The 23,709-nt window shown below is 43.5% G+C and overlaps 1 protein-coding gene across 1 annotated transcript in view; it reads right to left on the bottom strand.

Moving 5' to 3' along the window:
- Positions 1-23,709, bottom strand: part of LOC126183451 (uncharacterized) — a 283,765-nt gene that overhangs the window by 206,380 nt on the left and 53,676 nt on the right. The window contains exons 5-7 of the mRNA XM_049925445.1: positions 21,597-21,682; positions 20,128-21,502; positions 19,850-19,915 (exon numbers count right to left, since the gene is read on the bottom strand). Coding sequence (XP_049781402.1) covers positions 19,850-19,915; positions 20,128-21,502; positions 21,597-21,682 — 1,527 coding nt within the window. The remainder of the gene's footprint in view (positions 1-19,849; positions 19,916-20,127; positions 21,503-21,596; positions 21,683-23,709) is intronic.

Genomic DNA, 23,709 nt, shown 5'->3' with positions numbered 1-23,709 from the left:
ACTCATCATGTGGGTGATGCTGACAAGTGGTCTGAGGGGAGGAGATCGAGAGTCAGTCAGTCCAATGGATTGGTGTTAGTATAAGGGGGATAGCAGCAAGTTCGTGCTCCCAAAGCCATCAGTGGGGATCCTTGGGGTGTGTGTGTGTGTGTGTGTGTGTGTGTGTGTGTGTGTGTGTGTGTGTGTAGCAATAAAGAGGAAAACTGTGTTTATATTTAAAGAATATTGTACAATAGGGACCAATCACATGAGGCAGTGCAGTTGTTAAGAAGCTGACCACATTATCTAGAGATGGAGCTTACTCTGTCCAGCCATCCTCACTTACGCTTTTCATGGTTTACGTAAGTAATTCAGGTAGATGTCAGAATAGTTCCTTAAAAAATGGCCATGGCTGACCACCCATCCACCTTTTATGGCAACTGAGCAGAGTGGCGCAATGAATAGCACAATGGACTAACATTTGGGAGGACAGCGGTTCAAACCCATGCCCAGCCATCCCTAAATTGCTTCAGGCAAACGCCGGGGTGGTTCCTTTAAAAGGGCACTGCTGATTTCCTTCCCACCATTCCCTAATCTGATGGGATCGTTGACCTTGCTGTTTGGTCCCCTTCCCAACTCAACCAACCAACCCTTTTAGAGCATACTTGCATATTCTGTGTGTATGTATAATTTTTGAGCTATTTAGCCTATTATCATTGTATTATGATGACAAATACTATATCATCATAAGATGATCCTAGATGGGTGAATGAATGAATAAATATATATGTTTAAAACGCCCTATCAATATATAATAAGGGTAAATTTGCTGAAATTAGAAGAATAGTGCACATGCTGATCTCTTACTAAATAACTGGATGAGCCAGCCCAGCTGAACATACTAAAATCTCTTGCCTAGTATTTATTTATGTACTAGAATTCCGAGGGACAATTGGTTAGTTACTCTGTCATGGACCGATCAGCACATGCAAAACAATGTGGACTACATGTATAAAAAAGTAAAGCAAGTGATTTGCGATAGAATATATACACAAGGAACAAAAATACAGTCAATGATTTGAAAATATTATGAGGCATTCCAACACAGAGTAAAAAGAGTGAGCCACGAAAGAGTCTTTCAGCATAGTTCTGAAACTATGGTGTAGTTCACTCACATTTTTCAGTTCTTTTGGAAGCTTACGGAATATAAAACTTGTAGAATAGTGCAGCTTTTCTGTGCAATTATTATGAAAGTGTTGATGAGGATGTTTGGTTTGTGGGGCACTCAACTGCACGGTCATCAGTGCCCATACAAAATCCCAATTTTTACATAGTTCAATATTTACACAATCCAGTCTAGCTACTGTCATGAATGATGATGATTGGTTGGTTGGTTGGTTTGTGGGATTAAAGGGACCAGACTGCAACGGTAATCGGTCCCTATTTCCAAAAAATTAAAACCACCCAAAGAGAATAAAAACGAACAGCAGGAAAGACGTCAGACGACACGGGACAAGAAAGACGCCGACAGAGATCAGACAAAACAAATTAAAATCACACAGAGTGTGATGGAGGTTGGCCGACCATAGAGATAAAAAGGAAAAGCCAACCAACGAGAACACATTAAAAACTCAGCTTAAAATCGTAGGCCAAAGGCCAGAATCAACACAAAACAAGAAAAGAAAACAGAAACACTCAGATTAAATGATAAAAACCCCTGTCCGAATGAAACGAAAAACTAAGCCAGCCATAGCAGGGTCATCAGTTAAAAGGGCAGGGAGCGTATCAGGCAGTGCAAATGTCTGCCTGAGCACAACTAAAAGCGGACAAGTTAATAAAATGTGCAGCACCGTCAAAACCGCCCCACAGCGACAGAGAGGCGGGTCCTCACGACGCAATAAATAACTGTGAGTCAGTCGGGTGAGGCCAATGCGGAGCCGAGAAAGAACAACTGAATCTCTGCGAGTGGCTCGCATGGATGACTGCCACACACGCATCGTCGCCTTGAGAGAACGGAGTTTGTTTGGCGTGGGCAGATTGCGCCATTCAGTGTCCCAAAGCGAGAGAACTTCGCGGCAGAAGACTGCCCGCAAATCAGTCTCCAGGGGGCCAATGTCCAGGATGGGTTCACTGGTGGCCTGTTTGGCCAGGCGGTCAACATGTTCATTGCCCGGGATACCGACATGACCGGGGGTCCACACAAAGACCACAGAGCGGCCGCAACGGGCAAGAGAATGCGGGGACTCATGGATAGCCATCACCAGACGAGAACGAGGGAAACACTGGTCGAGAGCTAGTAAACCGCTCAGGAATCGCTACAGATGACGAAGGACTCACCTGAGCAGGAGCGGATATACTCTAGGGCACGAAAGAGGCGACCAGCTCAGCAGTAAAAACGCCGCAGCCAGCTGGCAATGAATGTTGTTCATAGTGGTCCCCTAGAGTCAGAGCATAACCGACACGACCAGCAACCATCAAGCTGTCGGTGTAAACAACTCCAGAGCCCTGATTCGTGGCCAGGATGGAATAAAAGTGACATCGGAAGGCCTCCGGAGGGACTAAGTCCTTCGGGCTCTGTGCCAATTCGAGCCGAAGGCAAGGGCGAGGCACACACCACGAGGGTGTGCGCAGAGGTGCCTGAAAAGGACGTGGAACAGGGAAAAACCCAAGCCCAGAGAGGAGCTCTTTGACGCGTACGGCGATCGGACAACCCGACCGGAGCCGACGTTCTGGCAGAGGGACGACTGACTGCGGGAACAGGACATGGTAATTTGGATGCCCGGGCAAGCTAAAAACATGGGCAGCATAAGCAGCCAGTAATTGTTGGTGTCATAACCGCAGTGGAGGGACACCTGCCTCCACTAGTATGCTGTCCACAGGGCTGGTGTGAAAAGCACCACTGGCAAGGCGTATCCCGCTGTGGAGAATTGGGTCCAGCACCCGCAACGCAGATGGGGATGCTGAGCCATAAGCCAGTCTCCCATAATCCAGACGGGACTGGATTAACGCCTGGTAGAGCCGTAACAAGGTAGATCGGTCGGCGCCCCAGCGGGTGTGGATCAAGCATCTCAGAGCGTTTAGATGCCGCCAACACATCTGTTTAAGCTGCCGAATATGAGGCAGCCAAGTCAACCGGGCATCTAAAACTACACCCAAAAACCTGTGGGTCTCCACCACAGCAAGACGTTTGGCGTCGAGATAAAGCTGGGGCTCAGGATGGACTGTTTGGCGCCGGCAGAAATGCATAACGCGGGTCTTGGCAGCCGAAAACCGAAAACCATGCGCTACAGCCCAAAACTGCGCCTTGCGGATAGCGCCCTGCAGCTGACGTTCTACGGCTGCAATGCCACTAGAGCTGTAGTAAACGCAGAAGTCGTCAGCATACAGGGAAGCGGAGACAGAATTTCCCACCACTGCAGCGAGCCCGTTTATTGCGATTAAAAACAGGCAGACACTTAAAACAGATCCCTGTGGGACCCCGGTCTCCTGGACTCGGGAGGAACTATGAGAGGCCACAAATCGCACGCGGAAGGTACGATACGACAGAAAATTTCTGATAAAGATCGGCAGAGGGCCTCGAAGACCCCATCCATGAAGCGTAGAAAGGATGTGATGATGCCATGTCGTATCATACGCCTTCCACATGTCGAAAAAGACAGCGACCAGGTGCTGCCGGCGGGCAAAGGCAGTACGGATGGGCGACTCCAGGCTCACCAGATTATCGGCGGCGGAGCGGACTTTACGGAACCCACCCTGAGACGGAGCCAGAAGGCCCCGAGACTCCAGTACCCAATTCAAGCACCGACTCACCATCCGTTCGAGAAGCTTGCAAAGAACGTTGGTGAGGCTAATGGGGCGGTAGCTGTCCACCTCCAAAGGGCTCTTGCCCAGTTTCAAAACGGGGATGACAATGCTTTCCCGCCATTCCGACGGAAACTCACCCTCGACCCAGAGACGGTTGTAAAGGTCGAGGAGGCGTCGCTTGCAGTCCACTGAAAGGTGTTTCAGCATCTGACAGTGGATGTGATCTGGCCCGGGAGCGGTATCAGGGCAAGCGGCAAGGGCACTGTGAAATTCCCACTCACTGAATGGAGCATTGTAGGATTCAGAAATGTGGGTGCGAAAAGAAAGGCTCCAATATTCCATCCGCTCTTTAATGGAGCGGAAGGCCTGGTGGTAATTTGCAGAGGCGGAACTCATAGCAAAATGCTCTGCTAAGCGGTTTCCAATGACGGCGGAGTCAGTACAAACTGCTCCATTCAGTGAGAGCGCAGGGTCACTGACAGGGGTCCGATAGCCATAGACGCGGCGAATCTTGGCCCAGACCTGTGATGGAGTGACATGGAGGCCAATGGTGGACACATACCGCTCCCAGCACTCCTTCTTGCCTTGGCGGATAAGGAGGCGGGCCCGCGCACGCAGCCATTTGAAGGCGATAAGGTGGTCTATGGAGGGATGTCGCTTGTGACACTGGAGCACCCGCCGGCGATCTTTAATTGCTTCAGCAATCTGAGGCGACCACCAATGCACAGCCCTCCGCTGAGGGGACCCAGAAGAACGGGGAATGGCAGATTCGGCGGCAGTAACGATGCCGGTGGTGACCGATTGAACCACCGCATCAATGTCATCACTAGAGAGAGGCTCAATAGCGGCAATGGAGGAAAACAAGTGCCAGTCAGCCTTATTCATAGCCCATCTGCTGGGGCGCCCAGAAGAGTGACATGGTGGCAGTGACAGAAGGATCGGAAAGTGGTCACTGCCACACAAGTCGTCATGCACACTCCATTGGACAGACGGTAAGAGGCAAGGGCTACAGATCGAAAGGTCGATGGCGGAGTACGTGCCATGCGCCACGCTGAAGTGTGTGAAGGAACAATCATTTAGAAGCGAAAGATCGAGCGGGTACCGATAAATGCTCAATGGTGGCGCCTCGACCTGTTGCCACTGACTGACCCCACAGAGGGTTATGGGCGTTGAAGTCGCCCAGTAACAAGAAAGGTGGCGGCAATTGGGCTATCAGTGCAGCCAGGACATGCAGCGCGACATTACCATCTGGTGGAAGGTAAAGACTGCAGACGGTAATAGCCTGCGGCGTCCACACCCTAACAGCGACAGCCTCTAAAGCTGTTCGTAGAGGGACAGACTCGCTGTGAAGAGAGTTAAGGACATAGATGCAGACACCACCAGACACCCTTTCATAAGCTGCTCGATTCTTATAATAACCCCGATAGCGACGGAGGGCGGGGGTGCGCATTGCTGGATACCAAGTTTCCTGCAGAGCAATGCAGAGGAAAGGATGAAGGCTGATAAGTTGGCGGAGCTCAGCTAGATGGTGGAAGAAACCGCTGCAGTTCCACTGGAGGATGGTGTTGTCCATGGCTGAGAAAGGCGTGACGGGACTGGGATGGCAGATTACGCCGCTGGGTCACCTGCTGCCTCCGATTGAGCACCTGTGCTAGTGCTATCCATGGCGTCTGAGGGACCGGCGAGATCGAGGTCCTCAGCGGACGCCAAAATCTCCACCTCATCCTCAGACGCAGAGTTGGAAGGTTGCGGTTGGACAGGTGCCACCGCAATGTCAGGATGCTTGGGAGCCTTTTTCTTCAGCTGCTTTGCACGCTGTGCCTTTGGAGGGTCTGGCTGGGAGGGCCCCACTGGGTCAGTCTCGGGGACGGACGACGACCGTGAAGCCCTATGACCAGCGACCGCTTGCTGTTTCAAAAATTTGCGGGTGTCCACTTTGGCACTGGGCAATGCCGGGGATGGGAGGGCCCCAAGGGACCCCTTCCTGGCTAGAGTAGCCGAAGAAGTCTCACGCTTCTTTGGCTGGGAAGGGGGAACGAATGTCCCCGATGGTTTGGGTGGTGTTGCTCCTGAAGTAGGTGGAGCAGGAGCAACAGAGGGGGAAGTGCCCCCAACAACCAAGGGGGCTGGTTCATGCTGACATAGCTGAGAGGCAACAGTATGTGACGACACGGGAGAGTATCGTACCGGTGTCGCAGCAGCGGCATAGGTGGATGTCATGGGCACAGGATGTAGTCGCTCATATTTCCGCCTTGCTTCAGTGTAGGTCAGGTGGTCCAGTCTTATATTCCATTATCTTCCTTTCTTTCTGGAAGATCCTACAGTTCGGTGAGCAGAGGGAATTGTGTTCTCCGCAGTTAACACAGATAGGAGGCGGGGCACATGGAGTATCGGGATGGGAAGGACGGCCACAATCTCGACAGGTGATGCCGGAAGTACAGCGAGATGACATGTGCCCGAACTTCCAGCATTTAAAACACCGCGTCGGAGGAGGGATATATGGCTTCACATCACAACGGTAAACCATCACCTTAACCTTTTCGGGTAAGACATCACCCTCGAAGGCCAAGATGAAGGTACCGGTGGCTACCTGATTATCCCTCGGACCCCGATGGACGCGCCGGACGTAGTGAACACCTCGTCGTTCGAGGTTGGCGCGTAATTCATCGTCGGACTGCAGAAGAAGATCCCTGTGGAATATAATACCCTGGACCATGTTGAGAGTCTTATGCGGCGTGATGCTAACTGAAACATCCCCCAACTTGTCACAATTGAGCAACATCCGTTACTGGGCAGAGGATGCCGTTTTGATGAGCACAGAACCAGAGCGCATTTTGGACAAGCCCTCCACCTCCCCGAACTTGTCCTCTAAATGCTCCACAAAAAACTGGGGCTTGGTCGACATAAACGATTCCCCATCAACCCGCGTACACACGAGGTACCGGGATGAATATTCTCCACTGCCTTCTTTAGCCAGACGTTCCTCCCATGGAGCGGCCAGGGAGGGAAACGATCTCTGATCAAATTTCTTCCCGTTGAGGTTAGACCTCGATCGCTTGGAGACTGTTGGTGGAGGCCCACCAGCGAGAGATGATGTACCACGCTTCATTGCGGGTCATCTGCCCTGATGCCACCCACTCCGACCAGGGGCTCTCCCCACGGGCACCACCCAGCCGCAGCAAAGACCACCTGCCGGGAGTCCCGATGCCCCAGAGGGATAGGCATCTACTCCTCGGCATGCGTGGGGAGGTAGCAGCTCAGGCATCAGCAGTGCGATCCCTGTGTAGTCAGGGGGCTACCACCAAGAGGGTACATGACGATCCCACCACAACGGACTGGCTACTGTGCTGGATGTCGGGTGTCGAAATATCCATGTACATCATGAGGGCAAAGATGGAAGCGCACATTGGAGGGAATGTATGCCACCCGGAAAACACTGCAGTGGATGTGGCCGGAAGCTCGATGTAAGTCCAACTCCATGAAAAATCAGGTGTGCCAGATCTTAGAGCAAGATGGATTTTTAGATGCACCACATAAGGTGTCCTTCCCCAAATGGGACGCACTAACGGAAAAATTTAGAAACGGAGTGGTCAAACCCCTTAGGGGACCATCACATTAAAGGCCGAAACAGTTGAGACTCCTTTTAGTCGCCTCTTACGACAGGCAGGAATACCACGGGCCTATTATTACCCGCGAACCCGCGGGGGGCGATGATGATGGTGGTGGTGGTGGTGGTGGTGGTGTTGAAATGATGAGGACAACACAAACATCTAGTCCCAGAGCAGAGAAAATTCCCAACCCAGCCGGGAATTGAACCCAAGCCACTAGACCACGAGCTATGGATGTTATGAAAGTGTCATTTAAGTGCAAACTCCCTTTTTCTAGTGTTCCCTAAGTGAATGCTGTAGTTACTTTACAAATAGTCCATACAATTAAAGAACTGCATCATCACGAACACCCTTTGTGAAGGCAAAGGGTTGCCAAAAATGTGATATCGTAAGACATAAAAGAGTGTTAATAAATGAAGCAAACAGCCCCCCAAATATTAGCAGACTGCCAACAGAGCTGAGTTTAGCTGCAGCAATGACCATCAGCATACAAGTGGGTGTGGTGTGAAGATACTATTAGGCATATGCCACGAGGTGAGGTAGTGGCACAGCCATGAGGGTAAAGACTACTTTCTAAAATATAGTGGGGAGAGATCCAAAAGTTTAGATGTCAGGACAACAAACCACATTCTGTAAGTTTAATTAAACACTGCAATGGCTGATATTGAGAATGGAAATGAAAAGCTATCTACAAATACTGAATGTTCAAAACCACCAATATATGCATCAAACCTTTCATTTTATCATTAAAATGAATGCTATATCATCATTCATGGCACAGCACTGTGGACATAGCAACCAACTGCAGAGATTTTGCTTTTAGTGGAGACAGTGGCATTCAGCTTTAACACAATATGCTGAATATGATGCTTCTTAGAAAGGTTTTCAATCTACATTCAGCCCAAAAATGCCATAATGTCCAACATAACTAATTATATGATACTAAAATGTCATATTTATGTGAGTTCTCAGTGTGTGTCATGTGATGGGACTTTGAAATCCATGTGGTGCTGCACAGCAGACATATTCACTTCCCAACACCACAGCTAGGTCATAATAACAGTAGTTTGTTAACCCTTAACCAAACCCATTCTTTCCTGCAGGGATGCATTGTAGTCACACTCAACAACATGACAGCACATTGTGCCACAATATCACAAATGCAGGCATCTCTAATAGGTTTAGTGTCCTGGTACCCAGCAGGATACCACTATCTTACCTCTGAATGAAGAGATGGTGTGCTCTTTTTCATCTGCTGGGTACATATGCTTAATATCTCTAAGTCCACCCCGTGAGTCAGGACAAATGAGGACTTTGACAGAATGATTACATCTTGTCTACACCAGTGCCTTAAAGGTAACACATACTGTAATGCTACATCAAACATTTTTAATTCCAGATGTAAACTTAACTTGAGAACACATTCAGGAAATACAACACAATTACTTAAGTCACTCTGCTTAGATGCTTCATTGTAATCGACACTGTAACTGTTGGGCTCCAGTAAAATTTTACAAATATTTTGGCATCAAAATGCAGTCTAGTATAAAGTTCATTTCAGCTCCCATTAATATCAAATAATTCTGGGTTTTCTGATCAACCACGATGGGGAAGGACACAACTGTCAGTGAAGAAGATGGTCTGCATTTAGTGTCACTACTTTTCACTTAGCTGAATTCCATATGAACTCATTGCTCATGCTTGATTTTTGTAGTTTTGGTCTAGTGGATAGTTAAGAATGGCTCTAAATATTGGTGACTGCGTGGTTAATGATAAACTTTCATGAGGGCTTGTCACCTGACAATGAGCAGTGTCTTGCCAGCCTGTGGCCACCACAATCCCCTATTGGGAACAATGTCACTAGTTTCAAGGTACAATGGACTAGCTGAGCCATGAACTGTCCATTGATAGTCAAATCAGGCTCACACAAAAAAAAGCTGAGATTCCAAGAACCTCATTGAACTTTTAAATCTCTAACATTCAGCCTCACTTGAAGCCCGTGATAGTTAAAAAGGTGATATGCACAATTAAAATTTTCACACATTTCTTTGATGAAAATTTAAAACTTTCAGCATCCACCCATTACTCCAGCTGCTTTATAATCACCTGTAAGTGATGCTTAGTCTTTGCATAGCTGGAAGGAGAGCAAAATATAGTTAAGTTACACAAAATAATATGCATTTGATGTGGGACTGAACAGTGGACAATATAACATTAATTGTTGCACCTTACTTAAGTACCCTTACCACAGTAATACTATTCTCTCGCACATATCTGTATGACACAGTAACACCTATTGCATACCTGAAAAATTGTGTGAAAGGAAGAACCATATGATAGCAGGCAGACATACACAACTTGAGTAGCTAAGGTATATTACATTACAGTGCTGCTTCTGGGATGGGGAGGTGTGCTGGCCCTGGATTGAACCCACCTGGCACATTAACAACGAAATTCGATGTGCCGGTCAGCCTTGATATTGTTTCTAACCAGTTGCACACATTCCACTAGGTGAATATTGAGCTGGAACCCAAGTCCTGCCTCAGTTTCGCGATTTGCACTCATTTAAAAGCTTTTGTTCACTTTTACATGTCTAACATTAAATGCATACAGTTGGGGTACACACATTCTGACACTGGAGAGGGGTGTGCAGGAAGGTAGTGTAAACAGAGTGAGCATCCTGCCACACCTTAAACAAACTGTGCCAAATCTGTTTCTAACAATGCCGAACCTGTGTCAATACGAGACAAAGACACAGGTAAAGAAAAGGAGAAGAAGAAGAAGTATCAAGTGCAAAGGACACAACAATCAGTTGCAAATAATGTTTATTGCAAATCCAAATTTCAGTGAAGTTATGGCCATCTTCATTACTAAAACATGTGTAGAGAACCAGTTATAATAAGGTAACATGCATGCCTTATTGTATGTATTACTTGCAGCTGAGCACAAAACACTCAATTTCAATGGCTGCTTCAAAACCTGAACCACCTGGATCCCTTCCCTACGCCGCTAGCTTCTTTGAACTACGCAGATGGAAGTTATCCTTACAATGCATCCTCTGCTCCCATAATCATCCTGGCATCAATCTCGGGTAACCCACTGGCCCCGCATGCTCCACCCAACAGTTTCCCCTTCCTCTGGCCAGTCACTCCATCCCAGTTCACATACCTATGTTGAATTGCGTATGTGCTGCTTCTCACCAGCCTTAAAATCATGTCAGCCTATATACCTACCACTCCTCCTCTCCCACATCCCTAGTCAGCAAACCGGCTGCTTCCCTCCAAGCTTCTAGCCAATCACCCCCAGTCCCTCTCCCTGCCCCCCTCTCCCACTACCTGACACAATCGCCCCACCTACCGAAAAACAGCATTGGCACTGTTGGTCTAGCATCAGGGGCAAAAGTGTGTGTGTGTGTGTGTGTGTGTGTGTGTGTGTGTGTGTGTTTGGTGTAGTTTTTTTCTGTAGCTCATCAAAGGAAAACTCAGAAAGCTTTCATTTATCTGTGCCTATTGACAACTCAATGCTTCTGCTTTTCAATGAGTGGTCTCCTTTAATACAGAAGTATTTACATTCTACAAGTACTTTCCTACATTATTTATTATATGTACAGTTGTGCAAGTTTAAATGTGAGTCAGTGATAAAAATTCATGTCGAAGACTGAATTCTCACTGAAGCCAGTGTTTACAGATACAACACAGCTGGCTTTCAGTGTACTTCATACCAATCTACAGTGCCCTCTTACATGTGTGATGGGTTGACAAAATGTATTAACTTTTTTTTGCAATTCATATCTTTTATCACTGTATTTATTAATTTTTACTTTTAAAATTTTTGCACATAAAACAAATAAGGTGGTTATAATTAAAAACAGAAATTAATGTTTTACTGTTATACATACGTGGTGGTGATAGTGTGAACTAACCAGTGGCACTGGTTATTGCCGCACACTTCACAACTGAACATATTTTGCAAAATACAAAACATCTTGTTCAAGAGATCTAAATAAATAAAAAAATTTTTGTGGACTGATTCACACACACACACACACACACACACACACACACACACACACACACTGGTCCGACAATTAGAACCTATTTATGATTACTATCGTTTGGAGTCACATATGCGTACATATGTTTCTGGGGACAAATATAATGTATTTCCCACATTATTATCTTATGTAGTTGAAAGTTTATTGGTTTTAACATTGAACTGTGTAACTTATAATGTATTTTATGTGAAACCCAGGACAGAGGATATTATAGAGCAGAAAGATTTCAGGTCCTTCTGACATATCAGTGCTGGTATGATAACTTTTAACACCATTCTTGTCTGTTCCAGTTGCTTCAACCATGCTTAGAATGTAACACTGTTTTAATAAAATTTTACCAACTTAGGTCTTTTGAACAAGATGTTTTGTATTACTTAACCTATGTTCCGTTATAGGTGTGCAGCAATAACCCATGCCACTGGTTAACTTACTTACTATCATGTTTGTATAACTATAAAACAATCAATTGCAAAGTGTGCAGCAATAACCAATGTCACTGGTTAGTTTCCACAACTACCACCATGTATACATAACTGAAAAACACCAGTCACTGTTTTTAACTACAACTACCTTATCTATTTTATGTGAATAAGTCCTAAAAGTAGGAAATGATACTTACAATTATAAAACATATGAACTGTAAAAAAGTTAATACATTTTGTCAAAACATCACACGTGTACAGAGGGCACTGTAGATTGGTATGACGTACACTGGAGCCAGCTGTGTTGTAACAGTAAACAGCAGTCTCTATGTGAACTCAACCTTTGACATGAATAGTTCAGTTGGGACAGGGACAGTGTGTGTGTGTGTGTGTGTGTGTGTGTGTGTAGTGGTTTTAACTTACATTTACTGATATGTATTTTATCACTGACTCACATTTAAAACTTATATGACTATATGTCTAATAAGGCATGCATGCTACCTTAGTGTACCTGGTTCTTTATGTGTCATAATACTGAAGATGACCGCACAATGAGCAAACTGGAAAACTTTTTCTTGTTTTGTTTCATATGGAAAGCAAAGAGCTTGCAATATAAGTGATCTATTCCACAGTATCAAAGTTCTTAAGGTATGCATTTGTGTTTTACAGCCCACGTTTACTCGACTTTTTTTCTTTGAGGGATCATTCCAGTCATATCTATGAATACTCAATATTCTTCTTGGGACACTCTGTATATTATGTAGACTATGATGGAATTTTTCACTTTCTTCACTGCCACTGAAAACAATAATGATGATTCCGACGGTAAATGGATATTTATGAGAAGGAGAGGTGATAACTTTAATTCCCCATCCCTGCAAGTCATGATAGTCCCTTTCAGCCAGATTTGATACAAACAGATAAAAGGATTTCTTTTGCCTAATTTATTAATTATCATAACATGGATGGTGTCATTTCATGGTGCAGCCTCTCATGCACCAGACAATGTTAACACCAGCTTCCACATTGAGGAGAAACTCTACTCCTCACCATTGCTATAACTTGTGTTCTCAACTTGCCTCATCATTAACCCTAATAATGCCTATGAAATTTCAATAATGTATACTACCAACAGTTGTGGGGTGGGCGGATACTTTATTACCACCACAAAAAAGAAAAAGCAAAAATACAAATTTTGCTAATTGTTGTTGACTGTTGTTAATAAAACACTTATTAAAGAGCTACCGATGTTTACACAGAGTCCAGAAAGAACCTGAAAATATTGAATATGACATTCGCTGTGAAAAGTGGCATCTAATACTGCAGGAGTGTGACTTTATAACCACCTAAATTAGACTTAAGTTTTTTGATTAAGTTTAACTGAAAACAATTACACAGTCAAGTAGAATAACTTATTAAAATCTATTACTTATTCAAAATTTTAAAATTTGACATACATGACTAGATTACATTACTTGCAAAAAGTGGGCATAAAGTACAACCCCTATCCCATTGCTGTTGCTATGGTTAATGTTTGATGACAACAGGTAACATGATGTAGGTTTCTGGCGAGAGTGATAAAAATGAAGTGTTTTACCATAGTTGGAGTAATTTCAGTGGGTGTTGTTTGCAGACACTCCTGTTTCAATACAACATTTACTGGCAAGCTGCCATAATTCCCAATAACACTTCTAATAGCTTTACATTTCTGTGCAGAGCTAGTGGAATCATTTAACAAATCCACAACAACTTGCCATGACCTTTTCTTGTTCTCCCTGATTGTTATTAAAACCTCTGAATTTACAACCACAAAAGGCCTTGAGGTTCAATGCAAGATAGTGTCTGCACTGTTGCAAAACATAATACTGGTCGTAAGTGTAGAATATTACCCATTGTACCACCACAAGACTGCTGCATTCTTAAGCCAATTTGGAATAAATCAACTGTTGGTTGGAGGATCACACTTCTAATCTTATCCACTCGACCTAGAACATTCAATACTGAATTACAATCAGTTGGTTGTGGAGAATCCAGTTTGATCTGCTGGGTGACCCTTATGGATGCTGCCTTTTAGCAACTGTCCTATCCAATAGGTGAGTGCAGATAGGAAACTTATTGCTTAAGATGATCACTAACTGCCACTGCAGAGTCTGCAATGGCACAGCAGCAAAACAGGAGGTCAATATTGGAGAACGACCACAATGTACCTCAACAGTATCACTGATATCTCAGTAGTATGCATTTCCAAGCACTGAATTAAGTTGGGGGGGGGGGGGGGGGGGGATGAAATCTTCCTACTACTGCAGAATTAATAGCAAAGCATGGTGGGGTAGAGATTTACATTGCTGCTATAAAAATTAATAAGTTCAATTTGGATATTGTGGCAGTTTACCGATCACCATAAAGAAATTTTGAACTTTTCTGAAATAAAATGGAATCATTTCTTAAAAAAAAAGTAAATAAAATTGAATGTGATTCAATAATTTGTGGAAACTTCAACATTGATTTTCTTACAAAATTAGAAACACAGAGGCCCTTTTGAACCTTGCTAAATCCTACAATTTAAATGCTGAAGTAAATGCTGCTACCTGAGTAACACACACTTGGAAAACAGCTTTAGATCATTATCTAGTGAAGATCAGTTTATACAGCACTTCAATAGATATTTCCAATGCAGACTTTATTTGACCATTTAGCTCAAACATTAAACTTCAAAGTAAAAGGCAATATTGGGAACAACATGTCTTTGAAAACCACACTTAAATGCTACTTTAGCAGCTTACTAAATGAAGAAAAATTGTCATCAGTTTATAAAATTAATGTTCTAAAAGAAAAATGTAACACCTTCATTGATACATTAACCCATCACTTTGAAACCACATTCCCACAGAAAACTGTAACCACAAGGGAAATTCTAGAACAAACAATTGGATCACAAGGGGGATAAGAATTTCATGCCAGGAAAAGGGACTACTACATAAAATGTGTAATCTGAGTAATTGCTCACCTGAATTACACATATATAATAAAAAATATTCCAGAACTCTAAGAATAGTACTAAGTTTAGTAAAAATAATGCCATAAATACATTTATTAATCAACAAACAAAGCGAAGGCCGTGTGGAGTGTTATAAAAAATGAAACTAATAAAAACACAACATCAAGTAAAAATTTAACACTATCACAAGAAAATAAAAACTATAAAACTGTTTAGAAGTAGCCAATACATTTAACAAGCTATTATTGAGTGTTACAGATATGACAACATGAAAGCTAAATAAGAATACCCACTGCAACAAATATAAAATAAGTGCAATACAACAAATATAAAATAAGTGCATGTAATCGGTCAATGTACATCAACACTGCCATACACAATGATGCTGCAAAAGCAATAAAAGAACTAAAAATCTCTAACTTTGCAGGTATTGTTGGTGTCCCTGCAACAATCAAAAAGAAGAGTGCTCTGAATCTAGTTGAACTAATTACACACTTACAGGACTGTTCACTTTAAGCATGTATGTATTGAAATCATGTAAGGTAATTCCAATACATAGAAAAGGGTAGAAAGAATAATGTATATAATACATGCCCATCACAATTTTCTCCTGCATTCCAAAAATATTAGAAAAAGTTACTTCTGACGAACTTACAGAATTTAATGAAAATCCTATGTAATGAACAAAACAGATTCAGAAACAAGAGGTCAACAATAACTGCATTTATGAATGCATAAATTGCATATTAAGCCTGACAGACCAGAGACAGGAATCAACAGGAGTACTTATTGATCTAAAAACAGCTTTTCACATGGTGCATCATAAGATGATGCTTTCAAAGCTTGAAACGTATGGCATTTGAGGTCTGTCCAACTGTTGGATCAGATCCTGCCTGAGTAATCATCAGCAAGCAATGAACATCTGCAAACTAGTGTCAACCTTAAAACTGTTTCTGAACACTAATTAAATAAGATGCATGCCAAAGACCCATATTCGGACCCCTTCTGATCCTTTTGTACATTAACAATCTAAGCTTAAACCTGGATGCTCATAGAAGATCATATTTGCAGACAAATTACAGTTATCAGTAAAAACAGTTCCAAAACAACTTATGAACTTTAGAAAGAAAACAGTAAAGAGTGCATATAATGCCTATTTTCATTCACACCTTAAACTTGGGAGCCACATTTTGGGGAAACCCTAAAGCAGCTAACAGTACATTCTAACTGCAAAAAAGAGCCGTTGAGAGTCATGTTTGGATGCAGAAGCTAGAGACTCATATAAAGCTCTGTTTAAGATCTCTGGTATTCCTCCTTTGTCATAAACCTACAATATGGAAACCTTTATAGTCTTTAAAAATAAAGATAATAGGTAAAACAGTAGACTGCAAAAAATTGTGATATTATTGATCATTTTACTAGACAAAACAAGAAGTTACATATGACCCAACTTAATACATTCCCATGCCAAAACAGTACTTTCCACTTTATAACAAAGGTCCTAAAAACATCAAAGCAAATACTGAGGTCAAAATCTTTGGAAAATCTGTGTAATGTCATATTTACAGTATCACTGCTTTTACTCCACTTAGGAATATTTATATGTACAAAGTGTATTATTTGTAATTTTAAATATGTATGCATAGAAACTACTTTCACCTGTATGCACGTAAATTAGCTTGTCCAAAGTCTTATGCATAAGCTGTATGTAGAAAGTGTATTATTTGTTATTTTAAATATGTATGCATAGAAATCACTTTCACCTGTATGCACATAAATTAGCTTGTCTAAAGTCTTATGCATAAGCTGTTTTTGTGGAGTAGAGGACCAACAAAATACAACAAAATACGATACAATACCCCTAACAGTCAGAAGACACAGCTACTGTAACAGTACAGCACACTCAACAATTCTATCCCTGAGCATATGAATGTATATCTGTGTAGTTCATCGTGTTGAGTGTCATTATCACCTAATGCCATAACTGTCTATTCGTTTTGACTCAGCTTTCTTAATATTTCTTCACAGTTTTATGTTACTGGTACTCTTCATTTATGCTATGACACAGTGGTATTTCATTCATTCACTTTTCCAAGAATTCAAAAAGGAGGTTACACATGCCATCCCATGCTGAGACCACTGAACAACAAGAGAGTGGTGGATTGTCCAAAGAGAGTACATGTTCTGGGTTTCCTGCAGACACGCTCTGCTGCAGAATGGATAATGGGTGCATCACAATGTGGGAGTGAAGTGGCCTAGCAACCTGAAATGTACTCCAAAGTTGAAGTACACAGGACAGTTAGATTCTCGTGGGCAAAATGTCTAAACTGTGTGAAATTCTGGCAGTATATGGGCCAAATGCTATGTCACATACAGCCTTAGTGAAATGGTGCCAACTATTTGACCAAGGCTGCACAGAAATGGGTAATGCTAATTGGGAAGGAAAGCCAATGACATCAACCACAAATGACAATGTTCAGGAAATAGAGGAACTGTTTCGCACCAATTGCACATTTGCTACCGCACAGAGGTTCTTGAATGGCTCCATGACCAAGGAGCAGATTTGTATCACTGAAAAACAGAATGACTGGTGGAAAATTCTCACCATTTTATACAGAGACTTTGTGACATGCTGAAAATTGGTATCATGTATCTGTGTCACTTTGAAGTGTACTGTAGCATTCAATAAAAGTTGCTTGGACTCTACAATAATGTGTAACTTATTTTTTGAAACTACTGCTTCTTAAAATATATCTATTTGAACTGCTTATAAAGTTATCAACTCGCCATCTGATGACCGTACTTATGCAGCTGCACTTTCATGAAAGAGCATTTTTCTTTACTTCCTTTCTTTGTTTTACTATATTTCTCTTGACTGGAACAGCAAAACTTTAATAAATTAACAGGGTTGGAGTCTTTTAACATCTTCTTATACTCAGAACATATGCTCTTTGTCACTTTTAGTTGTTCAATGTTTTTCATGTAAGACAGGAACAAATTCCCTAATCCATATTGGGTGACTACAAAGCAGTTAACATAGACAGTAGAGGAAATGCATCTCTCTCTCTCTCTCCACTGTCAAACCACATTTCTGAACGCAGTTTCATATTTGTACCCCACACTGTCTGCCCAAACTTCTGGCACTGAAAATACAACATTAGTTTGGGATATACAACAGCCTTGCCTCTATAGTCAGATACATCCCACTTTTATCCTATTGGAGGGGGAGGGAGATAAATAAAAACAAGAAAATAATGCAGTGCATCACTTCTAATGCACAGTTTGCATGTCAATTATGTTTCATGCTTCATTTGCATAGTCCTATGTTCTGCAGTTTTAATAAGCACAATATAATTGTGTGTTGCCGCAGCTTTATTGGAACGAGGAAGAATTCTTTTATTCATGCAGAGATGATGCTAACCTCCACGAAACTTTGTTTGTTTATGTTGGTACAAAAATAAAAGCCAAATCATACAATGAAGTGGTCATCTGCACCTTCAGTTTTAACAGTTAGCAAGAAACGTGTACCTGAAAGCAAATATGCCATACTTCTCATGCAGATTATCCCAAAACTACAACCACAGATGAACACACTGATGAAGTTCACAAAATGGTACTGAAAGGTCAGCACTTAAACATATATGAAGTAGCTGATAACACAAATATATCAAAATAATTTGTGTATATTACAGAACTGTTTAAGTACAGGAGATCATTGGGAAACGTGGATGCCACATTTTTTCATCCTTAATTTTGGCCATCATTGAACAGATTCTCAAAAATGTTAGGACTATTTTTTTAAAATCCCATCTGATTTTGTGCACAAACTACTAAGTGTCGATGCGACACAAACAGAGCACTTCATGTCTGAAATGAAAGAGTGATTAGTGGCATATGCGCGCCACACATGTCGCACACTTGCACAGTACAAATGTAAAAGGAATAATGAAATTACTACCCACACTGTAGCCCTAATGATCAAGTGTTTGCTGGAAATAAATCAATACAATTTTGTTTGCCAAATGGGGGGAAAGAAGACTAGAGGTTCACATTTCACAGACTATAAGGTCTATACAGTGGAGGAGCACAATCTTGGATTCAAGAAGGCTGGGACAAGAACCCATCATACTATCTTCAAGGGAATTATACCAGTATTTGCCCTTACTTATCTAAGGGAGCTTGGAAACTACTCTGGATTACTACAGGAGAATTTGAACCCTCTCCTCCTGAAAGAAACACCAGTATCTTAAGCACCCCATCACCTTATTTGGTACATAAAAAATATTTTGCTGTTCTGTACACACAGTTTAGAAATAGCAATATTAAAAATCTGCCAATTCAGAAATAATGACACAGACTTTCAACTTTAAGCTTAAGAAGAATCAAAGGCTCACAATGGTTCCTTCAAGGGAAGTTCATCAAAAACATCAACACCACACAGTATCACAATACTAACAGAGCATAATTCCATCAAAGACTAAGTTTTACATTACAGCTACATGATGGACCAATTAAACACATTTAAGAATAACTTAAGATACAGGCAGAAAAATAAATGGCGATGTCAAAATGCCATTGTTTACGAATTATTTAAAGAATTTTATCATTGTTTCCTACATATCCCTAATAAATTCTGTAGTATTCCAACATGTTTGTTAACTTGCAGAGTGCTCTGAGTGGAATGTAACATCAAAAATTACAGTGGTGTTTACAACTGAGCTCGTTTTATAGTCTGTCCTGCCCCGCCATCATTCACACACAGATGGAAGAATTGATGTTAGAACTGGCAGTAATATAATTATTGTACACTAAAGGATGAAGAATCTAGCAAACATCATTTTTCATTCTTTTCATAAAATTCAAAATTAAACTTCAAAGTACTAAAATGGAATTCCCTAACAAGACCTCCGAAGATTAATTTGGCCAAATATCTACAATGATCAACATTTAAAACACAAATGTTACATTATGATATTGTTCATACCTGATACATTCTTTTCGGCCACAGACTGTGTAGTGCCAGCCCAATCTTTCACCCGTAATGTTGGTCCTGTAGAAAATACACAAATTTAAGGACTTACCACTAGCCTGCATTCATTTCAACTCGGGTAACTGAACTGAATAACTAAGAAACATATTTATCAATATTCAAATATAATTTTATTAGTTTTCCAATATAGTCTTGTTACATCCATACCTACATTCTATTTCCTAACTTTCATAATCTCAGTTATACTCTCCAGAACAAATTAAAGAACTTACCTATTTCTGACTCAGCAGCAGAATGGTCCGAGCAGCTACTCAGGTCTGTAGAGGATTCAGCTCTTTCCTTCCTTCTCGGAATTTTCCCCCACGGCTTTCTTCGTCTGCGCCTACGCTTAGGTACTGGTTGACTTTGCACACTGTCAATCTCTCCTTCACTCACACACTTCCGGTAGTTCTTCATTAGATCAATATCAGACTCTGAGGTCTCAGATTCCATGTGGCTTGCAGATCTAGCTCTACGTACAATGTCACTATCACCAAAGGGACTTTGTGTCCTAGATCTAGTTCTAGGTTCCACATCGCGGTAACCCAAAGGGGACAAGGCTGTCCATTTTCGTGTCCGTGTCCGTGCCTGTCTCCTACTCCTAGTAGGGCTTGAGGATTTCCTTTGTGTATTAATTATAGTCTCTACATCACTGCCCACACAGGGGCTCGAGGAGGTTCTTCGTGTCGTAGACCGAGTTTCCCTGTCGCTGACCCCATAGGGGCTCAAGGATGTCCTCCGTGTCATTGACCTTGTTTCCCTGTCACTGCCCCCACAAGGGCTCAAAGATGCCCTTCGTGTCCTAACTCTAGTTTCGTCGTCACTTCCACCTAATTGGCTAGTGGATGTCCTTCCTCTTCCAGTTCTAGCCTCAATATCACTCCCCTCCAAGTGGCACGAGGATGTCTTTTGTGTTGTTCTCGTGTCATCGCTGCTCACAAATGGGCTCCGTGTCGTAATTTTATTTTCAATGTCACTTCCCCCGAAGGAGCTTAAGGACATCCTTCGAGTCATTGACCTTGTTTCAATATCACTGGCGCCGAGAGGGCTCGAGGACATCCTCTGTCTTCTAATTTTTGTTTTGGTGTTACCACGTTGAAAGGGACTCGAAGACATTCTTCGTGTTCTGGCTCTGTTTTCGACGTCACTTTCCCCTAAGGAGCTAGAGGACATCCTTCGCGTCATAGACCTTGTTTCAATATCACTGACCCCAAAAGGGCTCGAGGATGTCCTTTGTCTTCTATGTTCAGTTTCCACACGATCACACGTATCTGAATCATTATCAAGTAATCTTGACTCCCATGGTGACTTACTGTTATACTCTAAACCACTGTTTTCAGAATCAGACACAGTGAGCTTACTGCTTTTCTGTCTAGATTGAATCTGGGCATCACTGTCGGTATCAGTGTCATCAGAATTACCTCCTTTTCTGCGTCTTCGACGTCTATTTGTTTGGAAAAGCTCGGCAATATTTAACTTCCTCATCCGAAGACGACGCTCCTCTTTTGAGTATTTTGGTTCGAGATTTGTCCGGGAAGTATTTGAGCGCTGTGGTGCCGACTTACTTTTAGAATTACTGGCACGTGCATGATGTTTGACACGTAACTGCTATAAACAGAGAGGGGGAAAAAATTGTAATTTGAAATTTCTTGTACAGGAAACTAAGATTACAGTTGTGTTTCTGAAATGTTTTTAGTTTTACCTGAGAATTGGTTTCCGCAAGTTTAGTTATTCGATGTCCCTTTATTTCTTTTACAAAGCCGTCATAAAACAGCACTCTATATACACCTGTAAATAACAAAAAGGTGATGTAAGTTCACTCCTTTCAATTACAAGAAAAAGTAAGCTTGTATATGTCTTTTTACTAATCAGTATGCTACTACTAACTTATACCAAAGGAGTTCACACCGTTTCCAACATCAAATAATTTCATAGTATGCAATGAGAGAGCAAAACTAAGTCGTACAATTTACAAATTATATGTAAACGTGAAAGTTTAAACAAGTACTTCTGTGATGAAACAGTTGGCATAACTCATATTACAAATGGTTAAATGCCACGCACAATATTTCAGTACTACTTACCAAATTCTCATATTACTAACAAGACAGCACAACACAAACTCAATATTGCTTTATTTAATGATATACTGTATGAAAAAAGTGTCATCAAACTAATAATGCACTATCAAGCACAGGCAAAGGCTAAATGGGATGTCAAGAAAAGTGATAATGTTCAAAAGAAACATTTTCAACTTACAATTTCAGCCTGCTATTGCTTAATATACTGCCAAATACCACCCTGGATTTCTAAAAACAGTACTACACAAGAGCAAACAAGTTTTGGAACTACCCACGTGCATAATTATATCAAACTCTGAAATGAGCTAACATGAAGGAGCATGCTTGATAAGGAGGGAGGAGAAAGAGGTAAGGGAAAAGTATGGACAGGAAAAACATTCTAAAGGGGCAGAGAGATTCTAAAGGGGGAGAGGCAGAAATTGAAAAAGAGTGAGCAAGAGCAGTGTGATTAAAATAACCTCAGACTTTTGATGGTCCAGGCTGATGGGGGGGGAAAGGTGGGGAACAGATAGGGAGGGAGGGAGAGGGAGGGGGAGAGAGAGAGAGAGAGAGAGAGAGAGAGAGAGAGAGAGAGGGGGGGGGGGGGGAAGGAGAGAGGGAAAGAAGGAGGGAGGGTGAGGCAAGGAGTGATGGAGGGGGAGGCAAGGAGAGGTGGAGGGGGAGGCAAGGAGGGAGGAAGGGGGAGGCAAGGAGGAAAGGAGGGGGAGGCAATGAGGGAGGGAGGGGGAGGCAAGGAGGGAGAGAGTGGGAGGCAAGGAGGGATGGAGGGAGGGAGGGAGGGAGGGAGGGAGGAGGAGGAAGGAGGAGGAGGAAAGGAGGGAGGGGGAGGCAAGGAAGGAGGGTGGGGGAGGCAAGGAAGGAGGGAAGGAGGGTGGGGGAGGCAAGGAAGGAGGGAAGGAGGGTGGGGGAGGCAAGGAAGGAGGGAAGGAGGGTGGGGGAGGCAAGGAAGGATGGAGGGAGGGAGGGAGGGAGGGAGGGGGAGGCAAGGAGGGAGGGAGGGGAGGCAAGGAGGGAGGGAGGGAGGGAGGGGGAGGCAAGGAGGGAGGGAGGGGGAGGCAAGGAGGGAGGGAGGGGGAGGCAAGGAGGGAGGCAAGGAGGGAGGGAGGGGGAGGCAAGGAGGGAGGAAGGATGGAGGGAGGGAGGAGGAAAGGAGGGAGGGGGAGGCAAGGAAGGTGGGAAGATGGGAAGGAGGGGGAGGGAGGGGGGGAGAGAGAGAGGGAGAGAGAGAGAGAGAGAGAGAGAGAGAGAGAGAGAGAGGAGGGAGGGGTGGGATCCAAGGAGGGGGGAGGGGAGGGGGGAGGGGGAGGGGGGATGGGGAGGCAAGGAGGGGGAGGGGAAGGACGGAGGCAAGGAGGGGGGAGGGGGAGGCAAGGAGGGGGGAGGGGGAGGCAAGGATGGAGGGGAGGGGGAGGCTGGGAGGGAGGGTGAGGCAAGGAGGGGGGAGGGGGAGGCAAGGATGGAGGGGAGGGGGAGGCTGGGAGGGAGGGGGAGGCAAGGAAGGAGGGGAGGGAGAGGGAGGCCAGGAGGGAGGGGAGGGAGGGAAGGAGGGGGGAGGGGGAGGCCAGGAGGGCAGGGAGGGAGGGAAGGGGGGAGGGAGGGCGGGGAGGGAGGGAAGGAGGGAGCCAAGGAGGGGGAGTGGTAGGGGTGAGGGGCAGGGGTGAGGGGGAAGGGTCGGAGTGAGGGGGAGTGGTCAAATCAAGGGGGAGGGGTACGAGTGAGGGGGGAGGGGCTGAG

This window comes from Schistocerca cancellata, chromosome 4, assembly GCF_023864275.1.
Source record: "Schistocerca cancellata isolate TAMUIC-IGC-003103 chromosome 4, iqSchCanc2.1, whole genome shotgun sequence".
NCBI classification, from domain to species: domain Eukaryota; kingdom Metazoa; phylum Arthropoda; class Insecta; order Orthoptera; family Acrididae; genus Schistocerca; species Schistocerca cancellata.
Note: the sequence above shows the minus strand (reverse complement) of the source record. Positions and strands in the feature narration are given on the sequence as shown.